The sequence below is a fragment of the Ictalurus furcatus genome, chromosome 6 (assembly GCF_023375685.1).
Source record: "Ictalurus furcatus strain D&B chromosome 6, Billie_1.0, whole genome shotgun sequence".
NCBI lineage: Eukaryota > Metazoa > Chordata > Actinopteri > Siluriformes > Ictaluridae > Ictalurus > Ictalurus furcatus.
In genome coordinates, this window is record NC_071260.1 from 24365004 (window position 1) to 24387832 (window position 22829).

Consider the following 22829-nt stretch of genomic DNA (forward strand, 5'->3'; position numbering starts at 1 on the left):
TTCATGATAAACCTCACAAGCATCATCCAGTGCCCTGCTCCCTCAGGTCTAAACCTGCCTGCCTCATCGCCAATCATCTCACCTCTCAACACACAGCTCACAGCAACAGTAAATGTGTTGAGATGAGATTCTGAGAGACTGATTTGAGGTGTATGCGTCTGTGCACCTGCGTGTGTGTGTGTGTGTGCATTGGAGGGGTGTGATATCTGATTCTGACTGGTATTACACTTTATCTTGATAGTGCAAAGTATAAAGATAACTCCAGTGCACAGACATCTTAAACACAGAAAAGCCAATGGCTAGATTATCGCCACTTTAAATGAGCGGTGCTTAAAATGAATAAAAACAATTATCTTACGATGTACAACATTAAAATATTAGCACCCATACTGAACTGTAAGTTTTTTTGGTTAGTTAGAACCAAAAAAAAAAAAAAAAGCTGACACATTTATCGATCTCTCTGGAGCCATTAAGAATTTCTGGAAATTAAAGCAGAATTGCAGTTCATGTTTATGTTGTACAATCAGTATTCCTGTGCTTCCTGCAGCAGGTAATGTAGTAACTGCCTCATGTCATAGGTTAAGCATCAGCGGGAAAACAAAAAAGGCCTTCAATTTATTCACACAGTCAGCATAATTCGTAAAGCCAAACACGAGGCATATACTGAGATTCAGAAAGTCAGCAAGGAAAACAAACTAGCTAATCATGTTAGCATAAGCCTATTAAAACAGGAATTAAATCTGGATGCAATTGCAGAGAACTGAAAAGCTGATGATGAAAATGGTGAATTAGACGTCTTTTCTTTGCAGGTCTTTCTTGTGTCTGGTTGTTTTTGTCTGAATTCATATCCATTTTTAGTTCGTTAGGCCCCACTCTTACTTATACTATAGCCTTTCTTTTTTTTTCTCTCAAATGTGAACTACAGAAATGATATTTAATCATACACTTTACGACCAATCAGAATCGAGGATTTAACAGCTTTGTGGTATAAAGCTCTGCAATGCATGATGTTCACACTGTGATCGTTTTGATTTAAAACAACGTGATCTGTTCTCTTAACAACATGCTGTTGAATGTGCTGAAGGTCTCGGCTTAAAACGTTTAGCAGAGCTATGACTATAAAAATGTTTTTTTTTATATTCATAGCCATCTTACTTGAGTACCCACAACTCCATTTTTTTCCCCCTTTCCCTCTTGCACCCCAGTTCACACAAATACAAGTAATCTTTTATGTTGCATAAACATCACTGTGCCAAACACAGCCGGTGTCAAAGACCTACATTTACAGCCTTACAAGGCAAAACAACTGGGACTCAATTGCATTAATGGGACACTCATATTTTGTGCCTTTTAAAAGTGAAAAAAAGAAAAGGAGGCAATGAATAGCTGTAATTACATGCAATCACATCTGATTGGCTTTGATTATTTAATATTTCACTTGTGATAAATCGTGGTGGAGCTGTTGAGATAAAGGGCTCTATCGTAAGACATAATCTGGAGTCATTTAAAGTTGCGCTGGTTCACAGAGACTTGATCTGTTTGGAGTTATGGCTTCAATACACACCGCACTACATTGAGATCACTATCTACATAATAAGGCTGGCTTTGCAATAAAGGTTAAACTAGGCTGTGTGTTGCATGCTTAGAATGGCGCAGTATGACGTAAAGGGGTCCCGTGTGTGTGTGTGTGTGTGTGTGTGCATGTATGATTTTAGCACAGCAGCAGAACGGGAGATATTTGGCAGGCCTTTCAGATTCCCCATCTGTCTGCAGGATGTAAAACATCCTAATGGACCCCATTCACCACCTGGGGCAAAACCTTTTCTCTGTTGTACACACATACACAGGCACAGACACACACAGGCGTGCTATAGCAATACTTTAGCAAAATTCAACCCTAACCTTAACCTCAGTAACCAAAAGAAAAAATGTTGGCTCTTTTTTTATTTTTTTTTAAATAAAAGTCAGTTTATTATTTTTTTTTTTAAAACAAAAAAGGAAAGCAGCTATCCTCATGGTGACCAGCCAAATGTCCACAGAAGGTCAAAACTGTCAGATATTCCTATCCTTGTGGGGATAGGATATAAAAACATGCTTGCCTGCACTCTCTCTCTCGCTCACACACATAAAATACAGAAAGGTGTCAGCTAATTAGAAGAAAGCACATGCGAGTAAACACAGACAGTGGCACATTCTCCTGAGTATACATGCCTAGTCTAGAATTGTATTCATTTATTTTTCTCAATGGTCAACTATCATAACAACAAACATTAAATATCAGTCCCACATGCAAGCAGGAAAGTGATTCCCCTTCCTACAGAAACATTAAAAACAGCCTAAACATCTGTCCCACAGACAGCGTACAGTTTTTCCCATATATTTCAAATGGTAGGTGTAAATCGTTACCGTTTCCAGACCGTTTAACCATTTAGCTTGCCATAAACCAGCTATTTTTAAACAGGTGCAAGATATGATGGGCACATTTGAATCGTGTTTGTCTGTAGAACTAGAGGGGTTTATAGTGCTGTTAAGTCCAGCCTTTATTCCTCTCCACTTCATCCCTTTATCACCAGGCTGCAGGGCATCGTCCTGGCTCACACAGCCAGTGGCCAACATCTGCATGATCACCCACACAGACACTAATATGGTCATGGTCAGTGGATGGCAACCACCATTCACTACTAGAAAGTGGTAAATAATGTACAGATGGAAGTGCAGAGGATGTGAGACAGCTTCAGGCGAGGTGGCCTAGCCAAAAAAAATAAAAATACAGTGTTTGTCCAAAGTGAAGCCAGACAATGGTAAACACAATCAGAGTCTACTGGGCTTCATTAAATGCTGCCCAGAATAACAGTACAGCCATTGATGAAGTCAGTGAAATCAATAAAATTGGCAATTTGCTGAAAGATGGCTGCCATGCACCACCAAAATGCCACCCGTGTGTACGGGGTATAAATAGAGGCATCATTCTTTGTTAGGGAAAATGTTATTCTGTGCTTTAGATCCAGGCTATCGAGAGTGTTTTGGCACACATGGTTGTTAAGTAATAAGATATTTCTTATTTTTTCACAGAGATTGTGAATAAAATTTAAAAAAAATCCATTTCACTTACTCATCTCCAAACCTCTGATCCTTACTCTCCAGCTCACAGCAAAGCACCTTGACCAAAAGAAACACACTTTAAAAAAGAACTTTTACATCCCTTACTCTGTCAAACACTAACAGGGCAGTGCAGGACTGCTTATCTGCTCAGAACAACAGGCCCGAGCGTTAGCCACAACAGGCCTGCTGACTAGCTATCTTTCTCCGTGCCGCCTGAGGAGAAAGGGAAATCAGGCGAGAGAGAAAGAAACAGAGAACGGGCTCGCCACAATAACTCGGATTAGCTGAGGCAGGAGCGCTAGCGTCACCCTCGCTCTCTGATGAGTGGTGATGGTTCACCTTGAGGATGAGCTGAGACAGAAAAACTCGCACCTATTTTTTGCAAGGAAAAGAAAAACAAAGACGAAAAAGAAAAACCCAAGCACACAAACTTTCTCAGGCGTGGTGAAACAAGCACGCTTTAGAGAAAGTTTGCTAACCTATGAGGTTTTACAACATTTTTCTGGGTCCTTTTGACTTTCTTTTTCGGAAAGTGCTATATTGTAGTATTTCACATATTTTCTAATTGTCCCTGAGCATCTATGAAAGTGACTTTTTAAAAATAAACTGTCCATTTCTCCAGTCCAAATCGCAGCTCATCAGATAATCTAATACATTCAGAATGACAGCTTCTGCTTCTTAACCATATTTGTATTCGCCTGAATCTGAAGCATACTATTAAGATGATGATTTTTTTTAAAAAAAGCAAGACATTTCAGAGCAGTGAGTTTAACAGTAGCCTATTTTAATAGTATGACTCAGGGAACAATGAGGTAATGTTAAGCTTACTCCCATGAATCAGCTAATTAGCATTCTCAACAAAGTGGGAAGAATTTTACACAGCTATACAAGCAAACGTCTGTCAATTCTGAGCAGAATTTAACCTGATACATTATTGAACACAACATGAAATCCAAAGCTACATTTGGTTATAACTCCACTGAGCTCCGTATTCTCAGTGCTGTCCAGAGAGAAAGCTAATTTTACCCACAGGTTATGGTGTGCTTTGTAGCCCACTATAAAGCTGCGGCTATGTTCCAATTCCCAAACACGCATACTAAACAGCATGGTACAGTAGTACACCACCAGATGTTACTTAATATAATAGACTACTATTTAGAACATGGCGTCAAATTCAAATTCAGCCCGAGCCACGTCAGCATTTTTGTGAGCCCTTGATGGGCCATATACTGAAGCTATTTTAACATATTATTCTATTATCTCGATTAACACCAATAGCCTACACTAGCTGAAAGCAGAATAGTATGTTTCAAGAAAAAGAAGGGCTAATACAGTCCCCTCCGAAAGTATTGGAACGGCAAGGCCTATTCTATTGTTTTTGCTATACATTGAAGACAATAGTGTTTGATATCAAAAGATGAATCGAAAGCTTTCACTTCCTCAGATTTACATCTAGATGTGTTAAACCATTTAGGACATGGCACCTTTTGTTTGAACCGACCCAAGTCAAAATATTGGATCAGAAATACTGGAACATGTGACTGATGGGTGTGTCTTTTGCTCTCCAGCTATGCCCTGTTAAATTGATAGTTTAAAGAAGTAATAGAATGTGTACTCTTGGTTTGAGCCCTCGATTTCGACTGTGAAGACTGCATTTATTGTTAAAAAGGATAAACCAGCATGAAAACCAGAGAGCTGTCTATGGGAGAAAAGAATGCCATTTTGAAGCTGAGAAAAGAGGGAAAACCTATCAGAGCTATTTCATAAGCATTGGGCAGAGCCAATACAATTTGGAATGTCCTGAAAAAGAAAGAAATCACTGGAACGGGTTGGTCAAGGAAAACAACAACAGCTGCTGACAGAACCATTGTGAGAGCTGTGAAGAAAAACCCAAAAACAACAGTTAGTGACGTCAACAACAACCTCCACAGGGCAGGGGTGAAGATATCACAATCCACCGTTTGAAGAAGACTTTGAGAGCAGAAATATAAAGGCCATACCACAAGATGAAAACCACTCATCAGCAGTAAGAATCAGGAAGAATTGGAATTCACAGAGAAATACAGAGATGAACCACAAAAGTTCTGTAACCAAGATTAACTTCTACCAAAGTCATGAAAAGGCCAAAGTGTGGAGAAAAGATGGATCTGCTCATGATCCAAAACATACAAGCTCATCAGTTACGCATGGTGGAAGCAGTGTCATGCTTGGGCTTGCATGGCTGCTTCTGGAACAATCTCACTAATCTTTATTGATGATGTAGCTCATGATGGTAGCAGCAGAATGAATTCAGAAGTCTACAGAAACAATCTGTCTTCCAATTTATAGAGGAATGCATCCAAACTAATTGGGAGGAACTTCATCATGCAGCAAGACAATGACCAAAAACACACTGCCAACTCACCAAAGGACCTCATCAGGGGGGGAAAAATTGAAAGGTCAAGTGACTTGGTGACTGGCCAAGTCAATCACCAGACCTTAAGCCAGTTTAGCAGCATTTCACCTCCTGAAGAGGAGAGTGAAGGGAGAAAACCTCTGAAACAAACAAAAAATGAAAGAAGCTGCAGTACAAGTGTGGAAAAGTACCACAAAATAATAAATACAACAGTTTGTTGATATCAGCGGGTCACAGGCTTGATGCAGTTATTGCACGCAAGGGATATGCATCTAACAAATAAGTGTTATTTACTTTCATTTACTTTAAAACTATTTGTCCCATTACTTTTGCTTGCATAAAAATCGGATTGTCTGCCACAAAAGGTGCCATGTTTTAAGTTGTTGTAGACATCTAGATGTAAATATAAGGGAATGAAAGCTGAAATTCCGATCTATCGTCTCATTCATCTTTTTATTTCAAATTCAAATGTGTTCAGTATATAGAAGAAAGGAGGAGGGAAAAAAAGAACAAAAAAAAATTATAAAAAGGAATTGGACTTGCCATTCCAATACTTCCGGAAGGGACTGTAGGGACTATTCAACTGTTAGGACTAGTTGAATCATTTATTAAACAGATAAATAAAAACAACTTATATCTGTTTCCCAAATGTCAAAAATACATAATGTTAAGGAAGTGATTTTATGAGAACTCCCACAGGCTTATCTCTGCAAAAAAATATACATCCTTAGTCTCTCATCTCTCTCACCTTCATGCTCCATCAACTTTCCTTCTCTGACATTTTGCACTGTAGGTGTTTGTGCCGGGCGATTCCGGTTCTAAAGACATCAAAGAATCACACTAATCACTGAATCACACTGAAGGCCAACACCCAACATGTTTCTGAATCCTTACTTTAGATGTGGGTCTGATTTTCACTCTGGGTATATCTGCTTGTATGCATGCTAGTTACTACTGGTCTAGTGTGAAAATGTTGAGTAGTAGGCATCACGGGCTGTTTCGATTTTATTTTTGTGCTGTCTGACTGAAAAAAGCCAGAGGGCTGTGCTTGGCCTTGAGTTTGACACCTGTGAGTTAGAACAGTAGTAGTGCAAATTGGGAACCTGTGTCTCACTTGCACTGTATGTTTATAACAAATCACAGTCGGTATGCAAATAACATGCAAAATCATTTCTTGTATCATAAAGTCTATGATTTTTAAAAGCATTTTTGTCACCACTGACAACGTGCCACATTTTCTAAGTCTTGCCGCAAATCCTTAGAGTCTAAAATTCACTAAAATGCTTACAGTATAGCCAGTTGCTTGATATCATTTACTCTGCGAGTGCATCTTTCGTTTCTCTCTCTGCTGGAGTGCACAGTGTGTATCGTGGCAGCACTGCTGTGTATGGCAGCACTCCTCAGCTCTCCCAGTAGCCAGCCAAATAAAAACAATTAAAAAGTTAATTGCCCGTTAGGTGGAGCTGGTCGGGATGCCCGCGCTCTGATTCGCTGAATTAATCATGCAGTGTGTCCTCTGCATCACCTCAGTCGGTGGCTCCGCCCTCCAGAACGGCGATAGTCTCAAAGTGGACAAATGGCCATGTGGACATGTGTTGGCCCGTGTGCCCTTCGCCATGCAGATTAGCAATGGCAGCATTCAGACACACTGACACACAGACAACGTGCCATATGGAGCTGAGGGCAGAATGCTCCGTTTAACAGCAGTTGTACCACGCATACACACACACACACAGGGACACACTCCCTATGATTCGTGCCCAGTAATGTTGGCTCTAGGCTCAAGCCCGCTGTGTGACCTGAAACAAACTCCATTACAGTCCATTTCTCAGCTCGTTCTCATCACACTCTGTCATCCAGGTCAAACGATGCATCGCGACCACCATTGGTCTGCCACTCTGAAGCGTTCAGGAGAGAAAGGAGAGGAAAAACACAGATAAGAGGGAGAGAGAAAGAGTGAAAGAGATAAACTACCTCAGAAGTCCAAACCCCTTCTTCTTTGTCTTCTTATCTGGATCTTCGGTGGCCTCCTCCGCTTTCTTTTTGTCCTTGTCCTTCCCTTTGCTCTTCAACTTGTCTTTCTTCTTTCCTTTGGCTTTCTTCTTCTTGTCCTTCTTGTTCTCATCGTTGTCTCCCAGTCCCTGGCGTGAGGAGCTGCTAGCTGGGGTGTCCCGTCCTGAGCTTGCCTCCGAGCCCTCATCTGAGAGAGAGAGAGAGAGAAAGAGAGAGAGAGGTGTCAAGGAAATACATCATACTTCACATTAGGGACACACAAAAGAGAAAACTGTGAAGAATACATTTACTTATGACTGAAAGAGACTTCCACTGTAAATATCAGTCCAGCAGTGAATGAGCTGAAAGAGAAAGCATGCAGGGCATTCTACACAATTAAAAAACAAATCCATATCCAAATTCCAATGCGAATCTGGCTCAGATGATATGAATCAGTAATTGAACCAATTCTGCTGTACGGTAGTGAGGTCTGAGGACCACTCTCAAACCAAAACCTACAATTCTGTAACTCCATTCTACAAGTTCACCGAAACGCTACAAACACCTTCTGCAGAGCCGAAATAGGCCGATTCCCTCCACAGTTCAGAAAAGATCTATCAAATACTGGCTCCACTTTAATCACAGTGACCCCCAGACCTACCAGCACAGAGCCTTGAGATGCCAAGAGCTGAGCCGCACCCGGCTGGTCCTGAACCTCTGCTCACTAACACACACTAACACAGTTCAACATCAGGAGCAGCCGGACACAAGAACAACCTCACCACGTTATAACGCTACAGAAACAAAACTGCATCACCCGTTGGAACACACAAACACGAGCACAAAGTACAATGCAGTGCTATATCTGGCCCTAAATCGACATTACACTGTAGCTGACTCCCTGAGCGCGGTGACCGAACACCAACACAGACCCTGCTGACAAACTACAGACCCGTCCGTGCACACACACTGGCCATCGAGACGGCCGCTATAAGCGATCATGGCTCCCTAAAGAGCAGAGAGTGTGCACACAGTGCAACAGCATCACAGTGGAGACAGAGCGGCACTTTCTAACCGTGTAACAAATTCAAACACTTGCGTGAAATATATTTTTAAAAATTGCAATTTCGATTCAGCTTCGCTGAAACTAATTACATGGAATATAACTAATTATAAATGTAAGGAACTTGTTCAGATTTCATTTCATTTCAACTTTATTTTCCCTAAAGCAGCTTTGCAGAAATCCAGATGTAGATTTTGATCCTTAATGAGCAAACCAGAGGTGACGGTGGGACGTTCAAATCTTTAGGGTGTCCATGAGAGATCTTCATAATAATGACGTTACCTGCAATAGCATCTATAATTAGGGAGAGTCAGTGCAGTCACAGAGCCTACACAAGCTATTTCCAAATCAATACCAACACACCCTGGCAGTATTTTATTCTCTATAGCACTTTATCACACAAGATTATTGACTGATCATTGGCATCATTGGAGGTGTAGACAAGCAACATACAGATAAAAAATCCTGGAAATAGAGACAGAGGGTAATTTTAAGTTGTTGGGTGGAACAGTGCTGTGTACTTGCTATTGCGTGTGAACAATGGTGATAGACTTGTTCCTGTAGACCTGTAGAATATATATATATATATAAATATATATATATATTTAAAAATCCAAGTCTAATTTTACCTTAAATAGATTAATAGCAGGATAAGGATAGATTAAATAGGAGGAACTCAAGAGAGGGAGGAAGGAGACAGAGGAAAGCTGAGTAACTCCCCAAAAGACCCATTAACATAACCATCTGTTAATGTACTCTGTAGCGAAACTGGAGTTGTGCGTGTGTGTGCACGTGGGAGACTGTGTACAACCAGTGGCATCAAACTTGAACATCTGTGCACTAAACATCTGGCCTCAAAAAGTATTTATAGTTTGTTTAAGCATTAGAAACATAAATAAAGACTAAAAAGTGCGTGTGTGTGTGGACCTACAGAGTGGAAACTCCATACAACTCCATTTACACACACACACTTTTTAGTGTCCACTCTGTAGGCTTTGGGAGGTGGCAGTGTGTTGATCGGAGCAGGTACGTGATCATCATAGCATCTCCAGGACACTGGTTATACCACATCTGGCATGAGGCCAACATTTCACTAGACCTGGTATAGTGCAGTCTATAAAGTTGAGACAGTATCAGTTATTAAGTTATTAAGTGCGAGTTAAACGAGTAAACTCAGAGAAAGTTCAAGGAGAATTGCCACTGGCTCTGCTCTGCTGTTTAAGCTTGGTTCCAGCTCTGCAGTTAAAGTACTGCTGTCTGAACGCAAGAGATAAAACAGAAACGCAACAGCGGAAAAACCTCTTCCCAACTGAGCTGCAACACACACACACACACACACACACACACACGCACGCCTTTGGGATCAAGGCTGAGGTGGTTCTATGGGGGCTCTAACCAAGGCTGTAGTCTGCATAAACAAAAGTAGAACAGCCGCTTAAATCCATACGGATAGAGAAATGGCTGCAGTGGCAACAAAGCACCAGGTTTATTCCGAAATACGACGCATCCTCAAAGGACTGCTAGAGATAGATCTCGCTGAGCACTAACTCTCATCCCAACTCACTTTTGTTCCCATCCGTATGCAGCCTGCTTATTAATCCACTGCATCGCACATTAAGGAAGCGAGAGACGTCCGTGCCAGCCGAAAAGAGATCTATACAAATGCAGCAACAACACTGGAGGAAGAAGGCAGAGGATCGCTTTGACAACAGGGCTCGGAGAGCATTACCTGCCATCGGCACGCTCTAATATATCAAAGCTGTAATTGAGCTGCACATAGTTGAAAGGAATCCAAAGGAAGCCATTTCAAAGCAAACCGAATTCTGCCCTTAATTCCCTTTTTATTTGCTCTCCATACTGATGTATGATACATGACAGGGTTTTTTTTTTTTTTTTTTTTTTTTTTTAAAGAGAAGGTGGATTATTAAACGCTCTCGTTTCATGTTCTTTTTACATGTTGTGTCCTGAGTGTAAGAGTGAGAAACATAACTCCTAATCCCTCATAGGTGGCCATCTGAAGAGTACATCACGTGGACAAACAACGCCAGGAAGGCTTGCTGCAAAGCTGCTTAAACAAGAGAATATTGATCGGGGCTGGAAGGACAAGTCTGTTATTGGTGTAGATGTGCAGATCCGTGCCTGTACACACACGTACACAAACACACAGTCACTAGGTGGTTTTTTAGCCTTATTCTCTGGACACGGAAGGATTAGCAGCCCGTAGCACAGACGCTAATGAGATGTGAGGGAAACACTATGTGCCTAATTACTGTCCCTCTCACTGCTGCTGTTGTCATAACCCGTGTGTGTATGTGTGTGTTTCTGCATGTGCGAATATGTGTGAATGATCCGTCTCCAACCGTCTCCACATGTCGGTAAACACCAGCTGTGTTCTCACTGAATGCAGAGACAGAGAAAGGGGGGGGGGGGAGGAGAGAGAGGAAGAATTATGTTAATTTGTGTTAACGAGAAAACTAATTCAGAAAGTTTGTTTTGAAGACATGCGTGTGTTAAAAGCTGGGAGTATATCAGACTGGTAGGAGAAATTATGCTCTCGCATGAAGGGGGGGGGGGGGGGGGGGGTTAAAAAGTGTTGTTTATTTGCAGCGGTATGATAATCTGAAGAAAAAAAAAGATGATGACGAACATCATGTAAATGTTGCCATGGTGATTTGTCTGAATTAACACTACTGTAAAATGTGTGCATGAGGAAAGATGAGCAGTTGAAATAATGATTGGCCTACAGTGAAGAAGAAGATAAAAGAATAGGTTTTAAACCATGTTTTAAACTTTAGGCTTTAACTATTTTTTTACTGAACAATATCCGGTGTGTCTCTTCTCTAAGACGCGCTGCATTTTTAGAAGATGGCGGCAAACTGGATGTCTTGACGTGGAGGCAAACACTGACAGCGATAATGGCAGAATAACATAAAGCCCAGTGGAAAGCTACAAATATGGTGTAGTGATGAAATGAACTGGAATTTGGTTTGAAAAAAATACAAATAGTTCACACCTGATGTTCGAAAATCAAGAAAAGACTCATACAAACAGAACAGCTTCCACATCCTTAGCTAGCTAGTCATTAGTAACGGTACTTATTCAAGGTGATTAGCTACTAAAGGTGCAAAACAATGTTAAATTCATGGCAAAGTTTGCATGGCTGCAGTCTAACCAGTGTAGCAGTATTGGTTTACATCAACTGCAAGACGCAAACAAAGGATAAGTGTTGAGAAAATTGGGCTTTTGATGAAAAACTGTGCCCGTGGTGAAGGAGGCATACCAATCTAAATGTAGCATTTAAAAAAATATAAAAAAAGTCTTATCTGAAACTGGCCACTAATGACCATATTAGTGTGGGAAAGGCAAACCCAAGCCTAAAGGAACTTATATATAAATATATGCATATTTATTTCTCAGCTTCTATTTCTTCTCTATATATTGTTTAATGCTCAAACAGACATTGGTGGAAAGTAAGGAGAAGGCACTGGTGGTGTGTGGTTGTGGTAGAATAAATAGTACTGAATTGTGTGTAGTTTGAGACTGCTGTTCCTCAACTGTGCTGTATCTGTCAGAGCCAGCCTGTTCACACTGAGCATAATTAGCGACATCTATGTTCTGTCACACTTTCCTCCCTTCCTCTGCTCTCCTTCTTCCCTCTCTCTCCCTCGCTTTCTCTGTCTGTATACTCTCTGCTCTCTCACAGGACGGCCAATTAAACTGGTGTTAGAAAATAGAAAACACATGACAGGGACACAGATGCTCACTTAACTCCTCATTTCCCATTCCTCTATAGCAACGGACACACACAACAACACACAACGCCACACAGAACAGCCATGAATAAAACACACATTTCGGCTTAGTACAGCACAGTGACAACACAGCATATAGATGACACAGCACAGAGATCACAGTACATCTACAAAGAACATATTCAATTCAATTTTATTTGTATAGCGCTTTTCACAATGGAAATTGTCACAAAGCAGCTTCAAGAGATATATAAATTTCAGATCTAAATGATAAATTGATGAACACCACAGTGCATCTACACAATGCATAGCACAGAGACAAAATGGCACATCTACACAGTGCATAGCACAGAGATGACAGAGCAGATCTACACAATGCATAGCACAGAGACAAAATGGCACATCTACACAGTGCATAGCACAGAGACAAAATGGCACATCTACACAGTGCATAGCACAGAGATGACTGAGCAGATCTACACAATGCATAGCACAGAGACAAAATGGCACATCTACACAGTGCATAACACAGAGACAAAATGGCACATCTACACAGTGCTACATTGTGTAGAGCAGATCTACACAATGCATGGCACAGAGACAAAATGGCACATCTACACAGTGCATAGCACAGAGATGACAGAGCAGATCTACACAGTGCATAGCACAGAGATGACAGAGCACATCTACACAGTGCATAGCACAGAGATGACAGAGCACATCTACACAGTGCATAGCACAGAGATGACAGAGCAGATCTACACAATGCATGGCACAGACACAAAATGGCACATCTACACAGTGCATAGCACAGAGATGACAGGGCAGATCTACACAGTGCATAGCACAGAGATGACAGAGCAGATCTACACAGTGCATAGCACAGAGATGACAGAGCAGATCTACACAGTGCATAGCACAGAGATGACAGAGCAGATCTACACAGTGCATAGCACAGAGATGACAGAGCATATCTACACAGTGCATAGCACAGAGATGACAGAGCACATCTACACAGTGCATAGCACAGAGATGACAGAGCACATCTACACAGTGCATAGCACAGAGATGACAGAGCACATCTACACAGTGCATAGCAGAGTGTCAAAATGGTACATCTACACAGTGCATAGCACAGAGTCAAAATGGCACATCTACACAGTGCATAGCACAGAGATGACAGAGCACATCTACACAGTGTATAGCACAGAGATGACAGAGTACATCTACACAGAGCATAGCACAGAGATGACAGAGCACATCTACACAGTGCATAGCACAGAGATGACAGAGCACATCTACACAGTGCATAGCAGAGTGTCAAAATGGTACATCTACACAGTGCATAGCACAGAGTCAAAATGGCACATCTACACAGTGCATAGCACAGAGATGACAGAGCACATCTACACAGTGTATAGCACAGAGATGACAGAGTACATCTACACAGAGCATAGCACAGAGATGACAGAGCACATCTACACAGTGCATAGCAGAGTGTCAAAATGGTACATCTACACAGTGCATAGCACAGAGTCAAAATGGCACATCTACACAGTGCATAGCACAGAGATGACAGAGCACATCTACACAGTGCATAGCACAGAGATGACAGAGCAGATCTACACAGTGCATAGCACAGAGATGACAGAGCAGATCTACACAGTGCATAGCACAGAGATGACAGAGCACATCTACACAGTGTATAGCAGAGTGTCAAAATGGCACATCTACACAGTGCATAGCACAGAGTCAAAATGGCACATCTACACAGTGCAGAGCACAGAGATGACAGAGCAGATCTACACAGTGCATAGCACAGAGGTGACAGAGCAGATCTACACAGTGAATAGCACAGTGCCAACAACACACCTACACAGTGCATAGCAGGCACAATATAGCACATCTGCATATATAAACAAATATATACACACACACAACAGGGAAGAGAGAACACAAAGAGCACAGCACACAGGCAACACTGCACAGTACAGAGTTCAGTTGACATGGTCCATCTGCATAAAGCATAGCACAGAGACAAAACATAACATCTACATAGAGAATAGAGTCAAACACAGCAGAGCATAGAGATGGCACAACAAACAAGCACAGCAGAGACCAAAAAAAAAAGAACAAACACAGCAGAGCAGAGAACACGACACAGCAGAGCACAGAGATGACAAACCCAGCAGAGCACAGAGACGACACAAATACAGCAGAGCACAGAGACAACACAGAACAAGAACTACACAAACATAGCAGCGGTGACACAGAACACAAATACTGCAGAGCACAGAGACACCGCAGCATATCCACACTCAACACAGCAGAGGCAATGCAGCCCATCCACACACTACAGAGCACAGAGATGGTGTAGCAAAGATTGACTAGAGTGCTAGTCAAAGCTAACATTTTGTTCAAAAACTTCAGAACTGTAAACTAAAAGATGAAATAGAAGGCCTACTATGGTCCTTATATAGACAAGTAAAGTCAATTCTACTATTTGGCTCAAGCTAAATTGGGTTAATATAAACAGAAGTGAAAGTGCTTTGTGCTCATTTACCATCGTCCTCCTCAGCCGGCCCATCGTATGATTTGTCTATTGCAGCACGGAAACTCTCGTTGCAGCCACGACCCCTCACCATGTGAGCTCGAGGCCTGTGGAAGAGCAGCAGGTCGTTCTTCTGAGCCTCGGACACGGCCGTCTGCAGACTCTCTAGAGAACTGGACTTCTTCAGGCCCAGAGTAGGACCCAGCTCCACACCAGAGAAAGCTGAGGACAGGTACAGAGAATTCCCATTAGCTTTGAGTTTTCTTTCCTAGCAGATTCCTCGCCATATGTGGAATTTAAATGCTATGCCAAATACAATTTCAGTCTGTATAATATCTGTATAATGTATGCCATAATTCGACTGGAAGACCACAGGCAAAATCACTCACATTAGCTCTTGGAGGAAAAAAAAAAAAAAAACCCCTGCCTTGCATATTATCCGTTATTTACTATTCTTCACATGAGTAATTCAGTATGCATGCCGATTAAGGATACTGAGTCAATAGCTGGACCATTCTCCCAAGGCACACCACACTCATGACAGAGTTAAAAGTTAATAAGGACTGCAGTGTATAGCCTGTGTGCGGCGAAGACATGCAGTAAACATGGTTTTACTGTCTATAAAAACACACTTCCGTAATAACTGCCATCATTAATGTAAAAAATAAGGATGTGTACTGAGCTATAAAATGCTAACGTATAACATGTGGAATACCCGGCAGCGATTTTGAGACATTACGAAATAAACGAAATTATCCAAATAAAACGTATTCGACTAGGAAAGAGTGCGCGCATGAGAATGAAGTAGACAGGGTTAAACTCCCCCCCCCCCCCCCCCCCGCCTCGGTGCTTGCTTCCTCTTATGAAAATGACTTTTTAAACACTGTGCTCTGCAGCAAGTGATGGATGAGGAGACTGAACCAGAGAGCGGTACCTCCATCAATCAGGGCCTTTCCTCTTTCTCTTTCTTCTCTAACTTTCACTCTATCCCTCCATCTTCAGCCCTCTTTGTGCTGTCCGTTCCCTGCACCCGAAACCATCAGCTAAAGCACCGCAATTCGCTCATTCATAAGTAAGGAAATCATTGTATCGACAGGTGTTGCACCGTGCTAGAATTCCAATCATCCAGCTCCTTCACCGGCACTGTGGCTCTCTGTTGCTAATGGCTGTTTAAATGAAAGTGGAAGTTGGAACAAGGTTGTTGTTTTTTTTGTTTTGTATTTTTCCATTTGAATGACCACGGTCAGCCGGAGCAAAACAAGGGCAGAGAAGAGAAGAGCAAGAGGAGGAAAGCCTACATCACACACAAACTATCAGTAAGACAACTGAGAACATATATGATTGAGGGACAAGGCAGTCAGATGGATGAAGGGAAGACCGGTGTGTGTGTGTTTCTTTTTTAAACCTTTCAAAACCCCATTTCTGATGAGCTCTGTCTGTCATTAGTTGGAATAATAATGTATGACAAAAACAAAAGCTTTGAGTAGGTGGGTGTGTTGGAGTGTAATGAGGCTTCATCGGTAGCATGTCAGGTAACAAGATGAGTGGGAAATCGGGAAATCTCTTTTGCAAAGAGTTTCTTTTTGTGCTGTGAACATCAAATGTTGAACCATCACAGAGTTTTGGTAAAACGGTCGATCACAAAGTCATCCAAAAAACTTCTGAAGACCAGAAAACCTTTCAAATTGAATACTACATGGTTGACATGGTGGTTCCACCAAAAAATAATGATCAGAGAACATTAACAGGCACAGAAACTGAGCTGAACAGAACTGAAAAAAACCCCCCCAAAACTACTTATTCACAAGGATTCAGTGATGCACTGAAATAATTATGACATCACGGACAACAAGCATTATAAGATGAGAGATGAGCCTTAATACCTCGCTATTTTTGAAAAGCATATCAGAAAGATACATTAGGGGAATAACTGCTCTTTAGAAGAAGATTGCCTGGATGACACGGTCAGAGAAGAAAGGAAGAAATGTACAGATGCTGCTGGCCTCCTGAGAGGGAAGAAGAGTACAGGAGAGGAACTGTGTGAATATTTTTTAAAGGAATATACCAGAGTTTTATCAGTGTTATCTCCGTCAACACATCTGTAGCGTATATGCGACTACCAATAAACATTATCTCTACCTGCAATGAAGAAAACAAATGGAACACTTGCTGAAGTGAAACTTAAACTAGACATCTAAGGGTAGGGGTTGATGGTGTATCTATAGCATACTTCCACTGAGAAACGATCAGTGACCATAATGACTTTTTACTGTGTCACGCCAGTGCTTGAACATTGGATAACAGCAGCTTTGGTAGGACTCTCGTGTCTATTACATCCGAATACCTTCATTGTTTCAATGCAATTAATAGTTTTGAATTTATATTACACAGATGTATATTTTAAATGTCATGTAAATTTTTTATGTTTTTTGTCAGTCTTTTCTCAGTACAGGGAAACGTGTAGAGCTTCTTGCTCATGGTACTCACATATACACTACAGGTGCGATGGAAAGAGATTCGGTTGAATGCGCTAAAGTATTCCTTTAGGAGCGATGTAATTAGTGCTGTCCACTGGACTGAATGCTTGAATGAAGATACGCTACAGACGCTAGTCCATGGAGAACCCTCTAACAGGCTGGAATCCAGAGAACCAGTTTGTGTCTGAGCATGAGACCTAAAATTTGGGAAATATCCAAGGACCTTTTCTGCTGCAGTGTGTTAATGTGGGACAAGTGTCAACGGGAAAGGGCAAGAGGTAACTCAGCTAGAAGGATTTTCAACATGCATAACAATAAAGTTCGTCTCTCTCTCTCTCTCTCTCTCTCTCTCTCTCTCTCTCTCTCTGTGTGTGTGTGTGTGTGTGTGTGTGTGTGTGTGTGTGTGTGTGTGTATCCCACCAGGTGTGTAATGCCTGACAGTGCTAAATGTCACTTTAGATGCATGTTACCTGATTGTCCCTCTGTGTGTCTGTGTGTGTTTTGGGGAACCCCATTAAAGCTGAGGCAAACACATGACACCTGTTAGTGCACTACTGTGAGCAGAACATCGCCAGGTTTACAAGACACGAGAAGGAAAGCAGGATTTTAAAGGTCGGCTGTCACCGTGATGTTTCTGCTGAGGACTTCCTGTCATCCTCCGCCTCCGTCTGTCTGCCTCTGCACAATCTTACAAGAGAATACTACAGCTTTAAGGGATGCACTCCTGTCCATCAAATTGAGCACAGCGACGTACAGCACACAGGCTGAGAGTCTTCATTATTATTACTATTATTTTTTTTGTAACCGTTCCTGCTTCTTACTTCTTTTCTTCCTCACTGACATGGACGAGGAGGATGCAGAGTCGTAAATAGTCATGTCCTGATATGAAGTATACCTGTATATCGTTAGACGCAACACAGTATTGTCATCAAGGACGTTTCAAAATATCAGTAAACCTCTGTTTGATGTAGGAATAGGCTTCCTAGGTAGTTAGCACTTCTCCGCCTGAGGGTAAACCCATCATTCTGTTCACAGGGCAAGACTGAACGTACATTTCACAGTAATATCAGAACAATTAAACGTTACAGATAAAATCAACACTGGCATTTGTCTAGATTTATTCCTTTCACCCAATGAGGGCTCAGTCAGTCAGTGTGTTCCAGTCAGAAGGTGGAGACCTACATAAGCAGTACTGATATAAAGTCAGCCCAACATTAAAGACAGGACCAGCAGTCCCTAATTTTGGTCAATTTTGTTGATAATATCACAGACATTATTTTTGGTGTACACCACAAGTAAAATGATTTTTTTATTTTTATTTTTTTTAATGTTTAGCTGTTCCCTCAAATACCAAACTCTACTTTTAAGGACTTATTAGTCGTCCACTTTCAGATTCTAATGGGCTTTATTAAAGGTAATATTGCCTGTGTGGTGAAGCAGTTACTGTAAAACTCCACGTTACTGCAAAGCTAAGATTTGCTTTAGAGTTTCTATTAGACAGTGTTAGTATCAGCTCGAAGACAAATATATGCTGTGTGCTAAGTGTCTAATTAAAGTGTCTAATTAAGTGTCTAATTAAAGAGATCTCGAGCTGACTACTTCATTTTTCCGTTAAAAGTAAGGGTTAGACTCATTCCTCACTTCAACTACACAGAATTTCTTACTCAGAGTGTCTATGTCTAGTGTATTTAACCAAAGGGCTTTACCAATAAGTTTAATACAATGTGTCCAAAAACATTTCACTGGCAGTGTAACTGATCACACGAGAATGGTGAGCCAAACAGTTACACCGTACAAGTCTCCTACAGCAGCTCATGAGTCTGCAGATGTTGCTGTTAGTGTGACAGAATATGTGGCCGATTTAAGCTGCTAAACCTGTTTATTAGCTTTTCTGTGACATGTAATGCTACAATCTTTTTTACTCATCACGCTAAAACATGTGCTTTGAAAGAAATGAGGGAAAAAAAATTGTAAAATTGTACAAAATCTTTGTTTCAATGCTTTAGAATATTGTACTTTTTTTTCCCCTGAAGAAAAACAACAAAAACTAAGAACACAGCTACTTCCCTATTGCCATGTGTTGAGTCGTATGCAAGGCATCATGCGAAAGTCATGCGATATCGAGCTGCGCTTGCGTCTGTGCTACGGATCCAACTGATGAGAACGTGTTTGAAAGTGCAGTGGAGAAGTTTGCACAGATTATGGGAAAGCCATGTTTTGGTGAACCCCCATGCACAAAAATATTCCTGCAAATACACATCAGTCTTAAAAAATAAAAAATAAAAAATAAAAAAGACCTCAAAAAGACTGCCATGATTGCTATTTTTTTTTGTGGTGAAGTAGAAGTTTAATCTATGTTTGTGTGCAGCACCAAGAAAAATATCTGCAGCTAATTTAAACTCCTTCGGTCCAGCCACACTTCCTAACAAGACTGCTAGCTTTGAAGATCTAAAATCCAGAATTTGTCTTTCGGACCCACTGTGGGGTCCGACAGCTAGAAAAAGGCTTACTGTCCCTAGTCTGTGTTATAATATTTGAGGTGGAGGAGATGTATTGCTGTTATAATTGCCGGTGACAGACTTTTAAAAAGACATCTCATAATTACAGATCACCTTTATTGGGTTAGCGGCTGGGTGGGGTCACTGCCACTCAGGGAGGGATGGAGGGGAGGGAGAGAGAGAGAGAGAGAGAGAGAGAGAGAGAGAAAACAAGACAGGGAGACTGTCGCTGTGAAAACAGGGTGATCGATGGCCAAGCGTGGGTACCAGTCCACCATGTGCAACCTAATAAAATCCATCTCCCAGCAGCAAACCAAACACTGCGCCCTTTAGGAGTGGGGGCTCTTCCCCAGAACAGTAGTTATCTACAGCGCTTATACACCAACCCTCCCACATATCTGCATCTTCTACTTCTCTTCTATTTAGCTGCACTGACCAAACAGAGGACTAGAAAAAGCAGCATATGGACCACCTGGGAGGAAGATGGTTGCTTCTCTAGAATTACAGAAGAGAAGATGAAGGAAAAGAGAAGATAAATACATCAGCAACGGGCGGCAGGATGCAGCAAAACAATGAGATTTTGAGCAACAGAAACAGCTGAAGTAGATGAAGGTACTCTATATGGTCAAAAGTATGTGGACACGTGACCATCACACCTATATGAACTTGCTGGACGTCCCATTCCAAAGCTAGGGGCATTAATATGGAGTTGCAGCCCAAACACCACAAGAGCTGACGTTTAGCGTTGTAGATAGTGATCTTAAGCTCGCACGCAGCCGCTCGCCCATGGAAACCCATTTCATGAAGCTCCTGGGGCACAGATCTTGTGCTGATGCGGCTTCTAGAGGAACCCTGTAGTGAGTGACGCAGCAGAGGATTCAACAGATTAAAAGTATCAGTGATGATGTTATAACCATGACTAGAGACGGAGTGATCTCTGAGCAGCAGGATGTAGGCTATGACAGTCATACAGAGCTGGTGTGTGTGATGATTTTCACGTGCTACGCTCTTCAGGACTCAACAATCAGACTCCGAGTTTGCGTGATCTAACGCTTCGTGGCTCAGCCGTTGTTGCTCCTAGGCACTTCCGCTGCACAACAATAGCACTTACAGTTGTCTGGCAGGGCAGAAATTTCACAAAATGATTTGTGGTAAAGATGGCATCCAATGACAGCGCCAAGTCACCGAGCTCTTCGGTACGACTCATTTGACTGCCAATGTTTGTCTATGGAGATTGCATGGCTATGTGCACCTGCTAGCAATGAGTGTGGCTGAAACACCTGAACGCAACCATTAGGATGGGGTCCACATACTTTTGGCCATATAGTGTAAATTTGGGAGGGTGCCAATATTTCTGCAGCTGCCTGTACATGAGAGCTAGTGCTTTAACAAGGGTTGCTAATGTTATTAATCAGGTTATTAACTGATGAGGGACACGTTTACGAAAATATGGCGCAAGAATTTTAAGCATCACTGTATGAATGTAATTTCAGCTAATGATAGAATATGAAAAAAACAAAACACTCTTGTAATCCGAGTGGCTTAACAGCTTTTTTTTTTTTGGGATCAATATTTTCAGGACATTTTATCCCCCCCCCTTTTTTTTTTTTAAAACGACTCTTCTGGGAAACTAGACTATACATTTCCATGTTACATTTGCAGGTTTTCCAGGATGATGGCAAACCTGGTAATGAAGAGCAATGAACTGAAATAGAGTGTGTGTGTGTGTGTGTGTGTGTGTGTGTGTGTGTGTGTGTGTGTGTGTTTGCGTGTGTGAGAGAGAGGGGAAAGAATCTGGGCAAAAATTTTGACTAAGTACAGATACACCTGCAAACGGTAGTACACTCACTCACACAAACACACACACACCTACACAACCAGATGGCTTTCCACTAGACAAATTAATCCATCAATCCCAATCAAGCAAACATGGTGGCCTTCAGCTCACATCAACACCAAACGTCTTCTCAATTACAAACAGAGAGAAGTGGAGGGAAAATACGCGGAAGGAAAGACAGTGACAAAGCGAGGGAGTGAAAAAACGGGTGGGAGAGAGAGAGAGCAGCAGGATGACAGAGGAGCTCTCGGTTGGCTGACGGCTGTTTATTTTCAAAGTCACAATTACACGCAGGAACAAATCGGACTACTGCTGATTCCTAAACACTGCCCGGCTTCTGAAGGCCTGCTCGATTCACTATAAACGGCTTGGCTTCCTTACTGTCTTCTCACACACGCTCGCATACACGTGCTCAGACACACACACATACAATAACCACAATGGAGAAGAGGACACAACAACCACAATGACAACATACTCAATGGGAAAAAGAGAAAAAGATAACAGGCCCAAAGAGAAAGGGAAAATATGAGAACAGAACAATCTGAAAGAAGTGGAGGAAAATGTGTAATGTTTAATGTTCAAAGGTGAAGAGGCTTTGAAATCTCAGCTTAAGCATGACAGACATACAAAGAGAGAGAGAGAGAGAGTGTGTGTGTGAGAGAGATAGAGAGAGAGCGAGAGCGAGAGCTAGAGAGAGAGAGCGAGAGCAAGAGAGTGAGCGAGGAAGGGGGATTTATGTGATTTCTTTACTCAAGCCTATGCCTCAGACAGCAATCATCTGTCTTTCAGTCAACACAGTGGTGTGTGTGTGCGCGTGTGTGTGTAAAATGCCGACTCAGAAGGAAAGTAATCTGGAGGAAGGTTGTTAAAGGACACGGACACAAAGGAAGTAAAGAATCGGAGAGACTTCATCAGCACAGCTGTCATAAATACAATCGATATCTTTCTCTAACACACAAAATTGCACACTTACCAGCCAGCACAAATCTCTTTCCCCTCCTCTCTCCAACACAAACACGCACACACACCCAAACTGAAATCCCTTCCCTTATGCATGCCTACAGTATAAAAGCCAGGATTTGCAACCTTTCCATTTCAGACATACTTGCGTCGACCATTCACACACATCAAACACGAGCATTAAACGCTCATTTATAAA

The 22829-nt window shown here is 41.7% G+C and overlaps 1 protein-coding gene across 3 annotated transcripts in view; it reads right to left on the reverse strand.

The window, feature by feature from the left end:
* Positions 1 to 22829, reverse strand: part of pard3bb (par-3 family cell polarity regulator beta b) — a 321269-nt gene that overhangs the window by 81500 nt on the left and 216940 nt on the right. For all 3 annotated transcript variants that reach the window (XM_053627241.1, XM_053627242.1, XM_053627240.1), the window contains 2 exons: positions 14868 to 15077; positions 7472 to 7697 (listed from right to left, as the gene is read on the reverse strand). In XM_053627241.1, the coding sequence (XP_053483216.1) occupies positions 7472 to 7697; positions 14868 to 15077 (436 nt within the window). The remainder of the gene's footprint in view (positions 1 to 7471; positions 7698 to 14867; positions 15078 to 22829) is intronic.